At 35.0% G+C, this 13,715-nt stretch overlaps 1 protein-coding gene across 2 annotated transcripts; it reads right to left on the bottom strand.

Moving 5' to 3' along the window:
• Positions 1 to 1,075: 1,075 nt before the first annotated feature.
• LOC105049836 (protein IQ-DOMAIN 13) lies at positions 1,076 to 7,444 on the bottom strand. Of its 2 annotated transcripts, XM_010929600.3 has the most exons (7): positions 7,199 to 7,444; positions 5,734 to 5,877; positions 5,398 to 5,510; positions 4,298 to 4,684; positions 3,716 to 3,940; positions 3,330 to 3,461; positions 1,076 to 1,789 (listed from the first exon to the last, which is right to left on the bottom strand). In XM_010929600.3, the coding sequence occupies exons 3-7, from the start codon at positions 5,476 to 5,478 to the stop codon at positions 1,238 to 1,240; spliced, it is 1,377 nt and encodes a 458-aa protein (XP_010927902.2). In that variant the 5' UTR covers positions 5,479 to 5,510; positions 5,734 to 5,877; positions 7,199 to 7,444; the 3' UTR covers positions 1,076 to 1,237. The 2 variants fall into 2 exon arrangements, with proteins under 2 accessions (XP_010927902.2, XP_073098946.1); XM_073242845.1 differs by lacking the exon at positions 5,734 to 5,877 and having other exon boundaries at positions 7,199 to 7,443.
• Positions 7,445 to 13,715: the final 6,271 nt, after the last annotated feature.

Here is a 13,715-nt window from a genome sequence, read left to right as displayed (position 1 = left end):
ATTTGTTTCTACCTGTGTGATAAGAAAGTATCATCCTCAATTTTTTTATCATATGGTCTCTACCATGTATTAATTAGAGATAAATTGCATATATGATATCTATCTAGAGCAAGGTACACAAGGCCCAAATATAAGTGCTTCTCATCACTTAATGAAGATAGGGCAAGTGGATAGTGCATAGATATTTTCATCATTGAAAATTATAAGTATACAAGCTACTAAGGTCATCAAGACAAGAAATATCCTCTGAGATGCATGTGGTGACAATTGGCCAATTGATTGCTGCAAGATAGAGAGATGTTGGTGCAAGATAGCTCATCTACTCATATAGACATGCTTACATTGAGCTCTGAGCCAATTTTGATATGCCCATGAGTCTCTTATTTGAAGGTTTTAAAGAATTCTCGATTTGAACATTAGGGTCTTATGATGACTTTGTATAGATCATCATAAATCGATATCAAAGATCTCTATATTTTTTTTTTTAAAAAAAAAGTTCAATATGCATCGCTCGCTAATTGTAGAGCTATTGTGCCAATACTCATCCTCTATCAAAGACGTCATTATCTGATCAATAATTAATACATTAGAAAATGTATTGTTTCTCTATACAATTCTATTGCAGAATTATAAAATCTAATAAAGAAACAATAGATTATTAGTATCAAGATTCATGAATGCTCGCATCTACCATTCTTTCCTTCTCTTCTTTGTTCTTAGCTTAACTCAAATTCTTGAACATAAACAAAAAATTATTCAAAAATGCTCTGCATTCCTCAAAAAGAAGGAATTTAGATGCTTACTGGTGAAAACCTCACTTTAGAAGTGTATCATGGTTTATGACCCTGTCAATAATAAAAATGGCAAAAAAAAAAAACAAAAACAAAAACAAAAATCCCTACCGGAATATGCAAGCCGGCAGATAAATAGAACAAACTACAGGCCAAGAAGAGTTCCTACAAAACATTTTAATCCAGTGAATGTCGTCACTAAGCCCACATAAAATCCATTTCGGCTTTGCTGGCAAATTGTAGTGCAAGTGCTGGCGAAAGACCAATATTTTCCGACATTACAATTTTACAAGCACACTCGTATTTATTACAAATTTACAATCACCAACCCCAAACAAATAACAATACCAAAAATAAAACGCAGTGTTTGTCGCAACAAACAAGCAGAACGAAACAAAAGAAAGACCAAGTAATATCAATCTACCATAGAACACCACACCTATCTTCTACTTGAACGGTCTCCTTCCTACTCCAGCGGGCAAAGAGACGGTGGAGTCGACCGAGAGCGTCTTCTTGTGCTTCCCCGCGCCCATCCTCTGCGACCCGGCGTCCCTCGTCGCCGCGAAGAGCGACTCTCCTTTGCTCCACTGCAGCGACCCGATGCTCTGGTCCAGCCCGAACGAGAACCGGCGCTTCCCATCGCGATCCTCGGCCAAAGATCGCACCTTGGCCTTCGCGGAGGCGGTGGGGGCCATGTAGTTGGGCACCGCGAGGGCCGGGCAGCTGGTCAGGCTCTCGTCGTCCCGGAGGCCGCCGGAGGAGGCGCGGTGGTCCCGGCGGCGGGAGGCGGAGGCGGGGCGGGGGGTGCCACGGCTGGGAGGGCGGGGCTGGGAGGCGGCGGAGGGAGTGGTGGGGGTGCGAGGGATGGGGCTGGCTAGGGGATTGGGGCGGGCGGCGGGGGAGAGGTGGCGTTCGAGCCAGTTCCACCACCAGGGGAAGCCACCGGTGCGGATGTCGGTGAGGACGGCGTGGGCGGACTTGGGCGTCACCTTCAATAGCTGAGCTCAACAGTAAAACCGGTTAGTTGCGGTTGGCTCGTTGGACGTGTTGGTGGTGGAAAGTGGTTCGTGCGAGGGCATCCGAAAAGGGACAAAAAGGCCATTTGGTTGAAAATTTATTGGTTAGAACCATTTTGCTGCGTGTATCCAGGGTGCGCGGATAATCTGCAGTGTACCACACAGTGCGGTATACTGTATGCACCGTCCATCGTATGATTATGGATGCGTACACGCATGGCCACGTGCAGCTGTCCATCGTGCGATGGACGGCGTGCACGATGCACCACACAATACGGTGCATCGCAATACCGGAGAGAATCCGCATCCATATCTAGGACCATCCAATAAAAATTTAATATCATTCGTTGTTGAAAAAGATTCATTGTTATCCAAAATTGGTTAAAAATTTGAATGAAAAATGTTCACTATTAATCGTGGTTTGTTAGCTTTTACTATTTTTTATGAAAAAAAATTTGCTTTTCTTGATTGAAATGCTGACCTTTTAATCTTTTATTCGATGATCCAAGATACATGTGTTGGAACAGTTCTAATCAATAATTTTTCTCTTTGATCTAAAATAAAAAAATTATTAAATGAACCACGTCGTAAACCAGTCCAATGATCACTCACCACATTACCCCTCTTTATATTTAAACTGCTCAAGATCAATAAAGAGGTGAGAATTTATCCTTTTATCCATCATACTCATGCCCTGAGATTTGGACTGGTCCACTAAATCTGGTCTACCTAATAATTTCTCTTAAAAATATGATCATGTGCGATAGATACAAGGAATATAGCACTATCTGGCTTATAAGATGCTTTGGGTCAATTCTAGAACGTCAAGTTCAAGTGGAAGTCTCCACCTTTGTTTGTGCAATGATCAAGGGTTAAATTAGAGAGGTCTAGTTTTTTTTTTTTTTATGATCATCATCTATATATTGTACGGTGGCTATGATAGAGTTGATCTTATATGTGATATACATGGGTCATTCTTGTCATGCAATACATTTTCAGGTGAGAAGACAAATTCTTCAGACGATGTTGATGTAGGATAACTGTAACTAGATCATTGAATCATTAATATAGAACTGCTATGGGAAAATAGATGTTAGGAAGCATGGCCATTGTGGTGCCATCTGACATGACTGGACAAGCTCATCTTATCTACCAATGAAATATGACATATGAACTCTTTTTGATGACATACCAACTTACATAGCCGGTTTCTTTATCAGACATGAATGTATCATGATTTTTTAGCCTCTAAGTTATAATGGAGGAATATTTAGTACACATCCAATTATTATGGTCTTTATGCCAATAATTGTTACTTGGTTGGTGGGGCTGGCTGGCCCTTGGAGGAGATCCAGGGTTGAAAAGAATGTAACTTTTTTTTCTTAGTTTCACTTGGCCGCAAATTCAGGGGCACCTATTTATTCATTTGATGCTCTCCACATCCAATACCTCCAGTGTTTTATGTCAAGAATTAGATTCAACATTAGTTTGATTCTACTCGGAGGTCGATGAGGGATAATACCTGGTGAGAGTAAGCATAGGTCAGAGCTCTTTCCCTCTTGATGACTGCCTCCACCTTTCTCCGCATTCTTGCATCAACCTCCTCCTTTGTTAGCATGCTATTGACCCACTGCTCATGGGCTTCTGCCTCTGACTGCATAGCATACGCCATCAATTAGGTCTGGATTCATAGTTCACTTCAAAACAGGAGCAAATATATGATCATAGAACCACACAACAATTGTTAGTTTAGCATGCAACATTCTTAGTTATATATACTTATGCTAGTGACTGCAAAATAGCTACATGACAGATTGGGCAAAGCTTGGCATTTTTATTCTCCTAAATGAACTGGTGCTAATTATGTATAGCAATGAATAAGAAGCTCTGTTGTTCAGTTTGTCTCACCTGGTGACTTGCACTCCATTTGCTGAAGCTGCTCTCATTTTCCTTGTCACTCTTTTGTCTCCTGCTCTCCATCATTTGCAGCCTCCTTGAACGTATTTGTGATTGGACTCTCACAAGCATCTGCATGCATTTCATTGCATTCATGGTCTGATGCTTCACACTATGCCCTCTCATCACATCTTGAAGTCTCATCAATCCTCTTAGCGCCCGGTAGCTCCTTCTAGCCTGCATCATGAGAAAAGTTAACTTTTCCCGCACATTAATTCACATCACGTGCTAAGTTGATGGCTCCAATATTTGTGATGCATGCAACCTTCTCTAGTTGTTCAATGAATAGTTTTCAATAGAATACAGCATGGATGTACATTATTTCTAATTTCTATCACAAAATCATACACTTTTTAATATGTTATGTGAGAATATATGCAAGTGCATTGAAGCATGTATAAAATATGTCAGATATATGCTTATCATAAACCTTAGACAAGACCCATATGCCCATCACTCTCATGTGAAGAGAAAGGAAGAGGTGATTGGAGGAGTGCTATTCCCAAATTCAGAGGGGAAGAGTGGTGGGATTACCAAGTGACTTCTATAAGCTGCTTGGATTTTGATTGCTGACATTTGAATGTAGTTTGGGGCAATCGATGGTTTCGGTGCAGGTGCACGCACAGGTGCCAATAAGTGTGCAGGAGCTGGTGTAGTTTTCTTGAGCGGTTGAACCTTCTCCTGAGGGGCTTGCTGTATTTTGTGATACTGCTCTTTCTGAGGGGCTTGTTGTATTTTGTGGAACTGTTCCCTCTGAGGGGCTTGTTGTATTTTGTGGCACTGCTCCCTTTCAGCATCACATAATATCTTTTCAATGCTGCTTGGCTCTCTGGAGAGAGGAAAAAAGGAATTGACCTCTCTGTGTTTTGATCTTCCAAATCCCCACCTTTTCTTCTCTTTTATGTTTTTCTTCTCCGACGCCTGCACCCACCACCAGCTCAGACAAGTATTAAGTGAATTTACTTCTCTTGCAATGAACGTGATTTAGATGTTCCAGGTACTAGTGTTAGTGAAACTTATATAATGCATGTAGTAATTTGTGCACGTTAAGGCAAAATGTTGTTTGCAGTGAGAAATTTGAAAGCCAAAAACAGGGTTAGAAATTCAGAGTAGACTATGTTAGATTTTCAATTTGAAACCAACATACAAACCAGAAATGAGATTTACATTCACTGCTCAAACAAGGGTCCAATTTAAGAACCTTTGTGGTTTTGCAGATCATACAAATTACAGATATGCAAAGCAGCAGTTTCCTTGTCTGATACAGATGAAATATATTGAATTGTAAGCTAGATGTTGGAACTATTTACTAGTATGTGATTTTTTTCCCTATCTTTTTCCATATTTCTAAAATGTAGTGTCTAGGCTAGCTAAATATAAAACTCTTTTCTCTAACCAAATTATTGCCATATGGATTTCTTAGCCTGCCTGGTTGAGGTTTTGATATGATGAGAAAGTTTAGTTGAAGCTAGAATGTCAATCCTTTAAAAGTAAATTAGGAATTTATGATTGAACCTTCCATGGATGTGGGCTTCCTGAGGAATGTCAATTGAATCATCTATATTTGCAGACTTTGGTAGTGCTGTTGATAAATCTTTAAATCCAGTAAGTTCTGCTTTCATCTGAATACTTACATCGGTCGGCTTATCTTTATCTTTAGAGCTTGAAAAGAATGCCCTTTTGAGAGCCGTAAACCAGTTCCCCTTTTTCCCCATCTCCTTGGCATTACCAGTCTCACCTCATAAGCCTGACAAGAATGAAACAAGGGTAAGCACAGCACTAATTTTGCTTTGCATATTTATATGTACATTAGTATTGATCAAGCTTTGAGATTAATCTGCATGCATTTTACCTCCATAAAACATGTGGCACTGGTACAGTACCTCATACATACATACAATCTAGTAGTAAGTAAAAGGTTCTCTGAATAATGTCAATTAAAATAATAAGATTATGATCATTTCCTCCACCTGGAAGCTTAGAGAAAAACCACCTTCAGAGCTAACCCAGATATCAACACCAATGAAGATAAGATGTAGCTTCCTTAGTTACTTCGGAAGGTCATTTCCTCACCTCCCTAACTATTAGTTCTTCTTCTTCTTCTGCTTCTTCTTCTTAGGAAAACAAGGAAAGAAAGAAAATTTACTAATTGAACTGAAGATAACTGCAGGGCGGATTGATAAATGCAATTGGGAGCTGTTGGCTTTAAATATCAATTATAAAAGGATATAAGAATCTTCAAAGTGATGCAAGGTGAACATATGGAGGTTTATCTTATATGTGGTTCCAACATAGATCCATTTGTTTTTTCCTCAAAAAGACATAAATCCAATTAATACATAGAGCTAATGCAGTCCCTCTAATCTGTTTGGACCCACCTCTTTGCAAGAGACTACAATTCCCAAATTGTAAATACTGTTCCTTCTAATTCTAAATATCCATTAAATTTCATAGAAGTGCCCTCTTATATTTAAACTAGAGATCAAGTTGCCAACATCTCTGAGACTTTCTGTACTTGTTCTGTTTGCGAAGCATTTTGACACTTTAGAATAAATGCAAATGCTGCTTACAATAACAAATGTTATGACAGCAAAAATATTGGCTGCATGACGATCATACAATATTCAAACATAAAAATGGAGCAGCCAATATCTTTCTTCATGAAAATCGTTCACATTGAGAAAATTAAAGACAGAAAGTGATACTTTTTCTGAAGAAAATCTCGAGCAATCTTTACATGATATAACCTGACTACACTACCTGGAAATCTTAAAACAGTTAACTCTTTGCATTATGGCAAAATATTTATGTGTAAAAGCCGTGCACTTCCTAATATCTAGTTCCATTAGAAGAAGTTCCTTGGTATAAAATATAGGTTTTGATCATTCCAGCTACTCTTTTAAGTCATGTAATGTCCAGTTTTCTTGTTCATAGAACATCATGAAATATTAAAAAGAAAAGCTGAGAAAATTTGATAAGATGGGATGGTTTATGCGGCTATATGTAATCGTTAATCTCAAAATTGTACAAAACTTCTGATATATAATAGAAGAATAAAAAAAAAAAATCTCATCAGTCTCGGAGGGTTCTTTTCATTCTAACCCATAAATTTCAATGCTCATCAAGAAACACTAAACTCATCCCCCAACTTCCAAAATACCTGTCCAAAGTAATATCATTTGAATGATACAAATAGCAGAAAACGGCAGGGAATACAAGATTTCTGGACCAATTCAACAATGGAGCAACACCAGAATCTGTTGAAGAAAGACCTTATAGTTCTCTAATTTTGTTCCTTCAGTTAAACTTTAGTACGTTGAATTCCCTCAGGAGGAAGAAAAAAACCTCATGAAAAACTTTAACCATTTCTGAACAACGCATACAATGGAATGCTCATAACACTAAGAGAATTAAACAGAACTGCATAGCTGGTACCTTGGCCAGACTCCCAGAACTACCTCCAGAGCTAATCCTAATGTACTGGAGGAGGAGTTGAAGACATGAATTGAACTTGGTAACTTCCAGTCATCCCAAACCAATTGCTCCTATGCTTCATTATCCCAAACATATATATCATTTGTTTGTTTTTTTCTCATACAAGTAACTTGGCATCTGGTTCTTCCTTGCAGGGATTGAGATCCCTTTTCTCTCTTTCCTTTTCAACTTTTTTGTGAGTAGAGAGTCTTATAGTTCTCTTTTAGATTGATGATAAGGAGGGTGGCCACTTTCTCACTCCATGACACCCCAACCTACTTTACTTGACTACCAAGCCTTCTGAGGCAGCAGAGGCATTTGGAGGAACAGTAACATTGCAATACTAGGAATGTAAAGCAACGGTCACTTAGAGAAATAGTAAAGCTGGTACGGGATATTAACACAAATATACAGGCCTAACATTTATTGCATTATTGCCTTGCACTTAGAGCTTGTGCCTCTGAGAGTCTGAGCTGGCCATCCATTATATGGGTCTCAAACCGTACCTGAAACCCATGAAAGGCCACAAACAATCTATTATGTGTTAGCCTTGGGAGTGCTTTTATTGATGTAACTGGCATTAGTTAAGGAAATGTGGGGGTTACACATTGTGTGGTTATTTTAATATATGGTGGGCTTGCATGGTACTAAAAGGGGAAAGTGTCACCCTTTACTGGGCATGCAAGTTTATGTGGTTGTTATAATAGAAATTACTTTGTCTAGAAACATGACTTGCTTCTTCTTGGGTTCTTGTAGATTCACCGCTCTTTGCATCCTTAAAGTGACAGACTAGAGAGGGGCAGAGAGAGAGAGAGCGAGAACTTTGCATCCTTAAAGTAACAAACTGGAGGGGGAGGGAGGGAGGGAGAGTGAGTTGGATAGCTTAGGGACAAACTAGAAAAGACACCGTTTGGAATCTTGCTTATAAGCTACTCAAAACAAATGAGGCGTAAATGCCAACAAAGTGGGGTGGTTCTCTTATCCAAATCAAGGTACCTATATACCAGGGTTGTTCGTAACTACTCTTGTAGATCATCATTTCCATTATCGACCTGTGTCCCACTCTAAAGCTATTATCTCCAGTCGTCCATATGGTCTCTTTGTCAATGGATTAATTATTGCCATTACTCATGGTTGGTATATATTTATCGTCTGATAGATATCTCATAAAAGATTAAATTAAGATTTCAACTGCTGAAATTGGATACTTGGCCTTTCCTCACTCTTCTTCTTTCTTTGTTAACGAACACACTGACAGCCTATCCTTCTTTGTTTCACTTGGATGCATGGAAACACCACTGGAGGATATATATTTATATTTAGTGGTTAACAACAAAAGATACCAAGAGTTTGTCTAAGACTCTAATGGCAGCTTAAAGTTCAAGGAGGAGGCTTCCATCCTTATACAGAGTAGTGCAATTCATGCAAGTAGTAACCTGCCAATGAGCCACCTTAGAAGGTGGGATCCTATTGAATGTGAAGCACAAGAAATTGACCCATGAGCGATGATTTGACCTAGGAACCTCTTTGATGGATCTTATAATTTTGTCCTTTGAGTGCTAACACTTTTTGACAAAGAATTGCAGACCAGAGGGTTAAGGATCTTAAACAAAGGTGGCAGATCAAAGCTTTCTTGGCACTAGAAGAGCAGCAAAGGAGAGTGACATACAGTTGAAATCTCCAGCAATGAAGAAGAACATCTGCGGGGGGGGGGGGGACATGTAGCCCAACATATAACATGTCAATAGAGAAACAGGTAGGAGACAAATGGGCTTGGAAGTTGAGTGAAGGGACTTTTTTTTTTTCCTGAAAAAAATTAAATCACATCATGAAATGATCCCTATGACAATCTTTTCCATCTATTTTAAGGATCAGCATATCCGAGAGATAAATAAGTAATTATATGTTACTGATTTCCAAAAATGATTTCTGCAAGATATATATACTTACAAGTATGATTAAGGCCTATCTAGTACATACATTTTTAAAGGCACCATCATTATGGATGGAAGATTTGCCATAAGACCGTGTCACTTTCCACATCATTTGGCCTACTCCTCCCCACATGATAGCAATTCGGACGTGATGCATTAAGGATGGCTAATCTATGCTTGATGAATGGATATTCCCTTGATTTCTTCTTTATTCGGTTTCCCTGCATGGGTCGGAGCCCAACATGTCCATGAATAGCTTGATATGTCCACAATCCTATGGGTTAGCATGGGGACTCAAGATAGCTTTTAATTGGAGTGACCAAAATTGGTTCTAGTTGGTTACTTTTTAAAGTTTCTCAAGGATGTATCAGCCTTTCTTTTTAATCAACCAGCCCGTCCTTTTCATTTGCTCAAGCAAAATATGAAATTATTGGTTAAACACTACCTTTCCCTCAAAGAAAATTATGAAAGAAAATCTGAAAATTATTAATTCTGTGATGACCTTCTCTAACACCACCCAAATGCATGATATTTTTAGTGACATATTGTTAGAAAATCATTTGTCAGAATTCCGAAATCATCATCCATACCAACTTGGTACATTTATTACGGACACGAACCTGACATGTTGTCCTAATACTTGCATACAAGTGTGCACAATGTGCATTTAATAAAACTAAAAACCAGATAAAACAATAGCAAATAAGTGTCATGATTTTAAATAATAAGAGATAGAGATTGGAGGTAGATAAGGTTGTTAGAGAGACAGAGAGATACAGCGAAAATAAGTTTGTGAGATACAGAGAGGTTAAATATATACATAGAGATAAGAGAAATTTGGGGTTGCCATAAAATGTTATCAAATATGAATGTGAAATCAAAATAAAAAATTAAGATTAGTTATATTATGCATATTTTTCATTCCTAAATAATTCATGTTGATGATTGTATTACCGCAATAATTCTACGAATCAAATAATATTTCATCCATGGACAAATTTGATAGACCCAAAAAATCATCAACACTCTTTTTAACATGTTACAGACTAGCTCTATGTGTGCGTGTGTATTTGAGGTGGGTAAGTGTTATTTTCACTTTTTCTGTGTGTGCATCATTTTTTTTCTTAAAGAAAATTCCGGTCCGGTTTAAAGTTCGGAGTTTTCATATCTAGGTCTTAATGTCAAAGCCAAACCATGACAATTAATTAATTTGAGATGCCAAAGAAAATTAATAATACAAAATAGCCAATGTAGATGAAGGGTTAGAAACATAGTGATGGGCACTAAGAAGGATCATATTTGTAACCAGAGGGTATTATGGCAGTAGAAGTCTATGTTCATAATGGATAGGAGCGTAAAGATTCATACACAGGTTGGCGTGGAAGACGAGGAGAGAGATGCTGAGTGACTTCAACGTTCGTTCAGAGATTCTTCCGTATTTTGAGGTTGTGATAGTCACGTACCTTAAGAGTAGGGGAGGGAAGTCGTGTATATAGATTTCAAAAGTTTTTTTTTAAATAATATAAAAAAAATTTAATTATCAAAATAATTTAAGTTTGAATTTATTTATCAATTTGATGCAGAAATGATAAAATGTCATTTTGAATGACGTTTTATCATGCCACGTTACGGGGGAAAAAAAAAATAGAATAAAAATGCCATTCCAAACGATGTTTTTAAAAACGCCATATCATTTGGCGCTTTTAATTATTCTCCCCCAAAAAGAAAAAAAATAAAAAAAATAGTAAAAAATTTAAATTTTAAATTTTAAATTTATAAAAAAATAAAAATTATTATTTTGATAAAAAAAATTTATCATTTCAAATTAGTATTCTCATTTCAAATTATCTTTTAAAAAAATAAAAAAATAATTATAAAAAAAATTAAAAATATCATAAAAAAGTATTGAAAAGAAATAAAATTATAATTCAAAATATTAAAAAAATAAAAATTTTAATTTTAATTCAAATAAAAATCATCATTTCAAATTACAATCTCCTTTTGAAATTAATTTTTTTAAAAATATCATAAAAAAATTAAAAAATTATTAAAAAAATAAGAAAAAATAAAAATTATAATTTTGAATAAATTTTTAAAAATAAAAATTTTAATTTTAATTAAAATAAAAAATAAATTTAAATTATTTTTTTCATTTAATTTTAATTAAATTTTAATTTTAATTCAAATAAAAACCATCATTTCAAATTACTTTTCTCATTTCAAAATATCTTTTTAAAAAAATATCAGAAAAAAATTATTGAAAAAAAATAAAAATATTATAAAAAAATTTAAAAGAAATATAAATTATAATTCTAAATTTAAGGAACGCCCGGGGGGGTGGGTGGGGGTGGGGGCACAATATTTTTTTTTTCAACAACTCCGTACAAAAATCAATCACGGTGCATGCGGTGCCCATGATGCACAAAATATTCCTCTAAATTCAAGGTATGTGCAGCGGACAGTAAAATTTTTTTGAGAAATTATTTATGCATCGCATCCAGTAACACTGCTCTGGCTGATTGGATTGCACAATCATTATTTTTTAATATATATTTTATATTTATAATTTATATTTTTATTTAAAATTTTAAATAATAATTTTTTTAAAAAAAATTTATGATAATTTGTAATCATATATTATAATATTTTATGATTATGATATTTTATGATTAGATTATAATTTTTTATATAAAATATCATAATTTTTTAAAAAAATATTAAAAAAATATTTTAATTATTCAAAATTTATGATGCTTTTCAATACGTATTTAATGCATGTAGTTTTATTTTTTTATTTAAAATTTTGAACGATGAAAATATCTTTCTCTTTCTGAAAAAATTATGACATTATGTGATCTCGTGATATCGTACGATCAAATTATGACTTTTTACACAGGATGTCATAATTTTTCTTCTAAAAATTATAAAGAATGAAGAGCATTTTCATTATTAAAAATTTATAAAATTTTTAAATGATAAAAATATCCCTCCTTCCTTACGACATCCTGATTGGGCCACGTAACTATTACTTTCCAATACACATTTAATGTATGCAGTTCTACTTTTTTATTTAAAATTTTGAATAATAAAAATATCCATTCTCTTCTAAAAATATTATGATATCTTATAGTCAAATTATAATTTTCTATACAGAAAGTAATAATTTGACTGCAAGATGTCATAATATAGCCACTGGATGTCACAATTTTTTTCAGAAGAGAAGAAATATTTTCGTCATTCAAAAATTTAAATTAAAAAAAAATTATAAATATTAAATATATATTAGAAAATGATAGCTATATAGCTCAATCAGATGGGATGATATATTTTTTTTTATGCCGATTGTGGTATACAAAGAATTTTTTAAATTTTTTTAACCTATAAAATTTAAGTAATACGTGACAGGCAGTAGAAAACTCCCCCCTTTTTTTTTTTTTTATTGGGGGGGGGGGGGTGTTGGTGGCGGAGTTAATTTATTTGATTAGCTTCCGTGGGTTGAAACAATTCAAAAGATGTGATTATTTCAAAATTATAATCTCCTTTTCAATGCTTTTTATAATATTTTTAATTTTTTTTATAATTATTTTTTTAATTTTTTTAAAAGATAATTTGAAATGAGGATACTAATTTGAAATGATAATTTTTTTTATCAAAATAATAATTTTTATTTTTTTTATAAATTTAAAATTTTAATTTTAAATTTTTTACTATTTTTTTTATTTTTTTTCTTTTTGGGGGGAATAATTAAAAGCGCGAAATGATATGGCGTATTTAAAAACGCCGTTTGGAATGGCGTTTTTTTAGAATGACGTTTTTAAAAACATCCTTTCAAACGGCGTTTCTTTTTTTTTTTTTTTCCCACCTAATCCACGTGAAAAATGGGGCCTAGTCCACGTGAAAAATGGGGGGAATAGGAAGGTGACGCGGCATGATAAAATGCCATTCAAAATAATATTTTATCATTTCTGCATCAAATCGATAAATAAGTTCCAACTTAAATTATTTTGATAATTAAATTTTTTTTTTATATTATTTAGAAAAAAGCTCTAGATTTCAACCAGTAGTGTACGGTGGATTACCAAATTTAGGCTATAAAATATTTTAGATCCTCAAAAGAGGTAGTTTCCTTGTCCTAGGAGATGAAATGTTTTAGATTAAATTAAGATGATTACTTTCCTTGCAGAGGCAGCGGTCAACGAAGCCTTCTCCTCTGTTTTCTGTTTTCCTGCTTGATGACCCAAAACAAAAGCAAAACTAGCCTTTTTTATCATTTTCCACTACATGGCAGAAAAATATGGCAACTCAAAGGCCGAAGAGAGACAATGAACATATTCGTGATCCAAAGAACAATAATGTGGCTATGCACAACTTAGCAAATACCTGAGGCTTAGACTGGACCAAGTTTGTGTCTTAGCGAGTCCTATCAGAACTCTTGTAACACTGAAAATTACTACAACCAACCATAATATTAATGAGCAAAAAGAAAGAGAAAATGCATACAAAGGAAATCATGTATGCTTCCCAGAAAAAAGTGAGATCCTATA

The sequence above is a fragment of the Elaeis guineensis genome, chromosome 8 (genome assembly GCF_000442705.2).
Source record: "Elaeis guineensis isolate ETL-2024a chromosome 8, EG11, whole genome shotgun sequence".
NCBI lineage: Eukaryota > Viridiplantae > Streptophyta > Magnoliopsida > Arecales > Arecaceae > Elaeis > Elaeis guineensis.
Note: the sequence above shows the minus strand (reverse complement) of the source record. Positions and strands in the feature narration are given on the sequence as shown.

What these genes read in the sequence shown, in the direction of transcription:
- LOC105049836 (XM_010929600.3), bottom strand. Translation starts at nt 5,478, where the DNA reads ATGGGGAAAAAGGGGAACTGGTTTACGGCTCTCAAAAGGGCATTCTTT. An exon ending in AATGGAGTGCAAGTCACCAG is followed by an intron (nt 3,462 to 3,715) that starts GTGAGACAAACT and finishes TATGCTATGCAG; the next exon opens with TCAGAGGCAGAAGCCCATGA. An exon ending in CCTATGCTTACTCTCACCAG is followed by an intron (nt 1,790 to 3,329) that starts GTATTATCCCTC and finishes TGTTGAGCTCAG; the next exon opens with CTATTGAAGGTGACGCCCAA.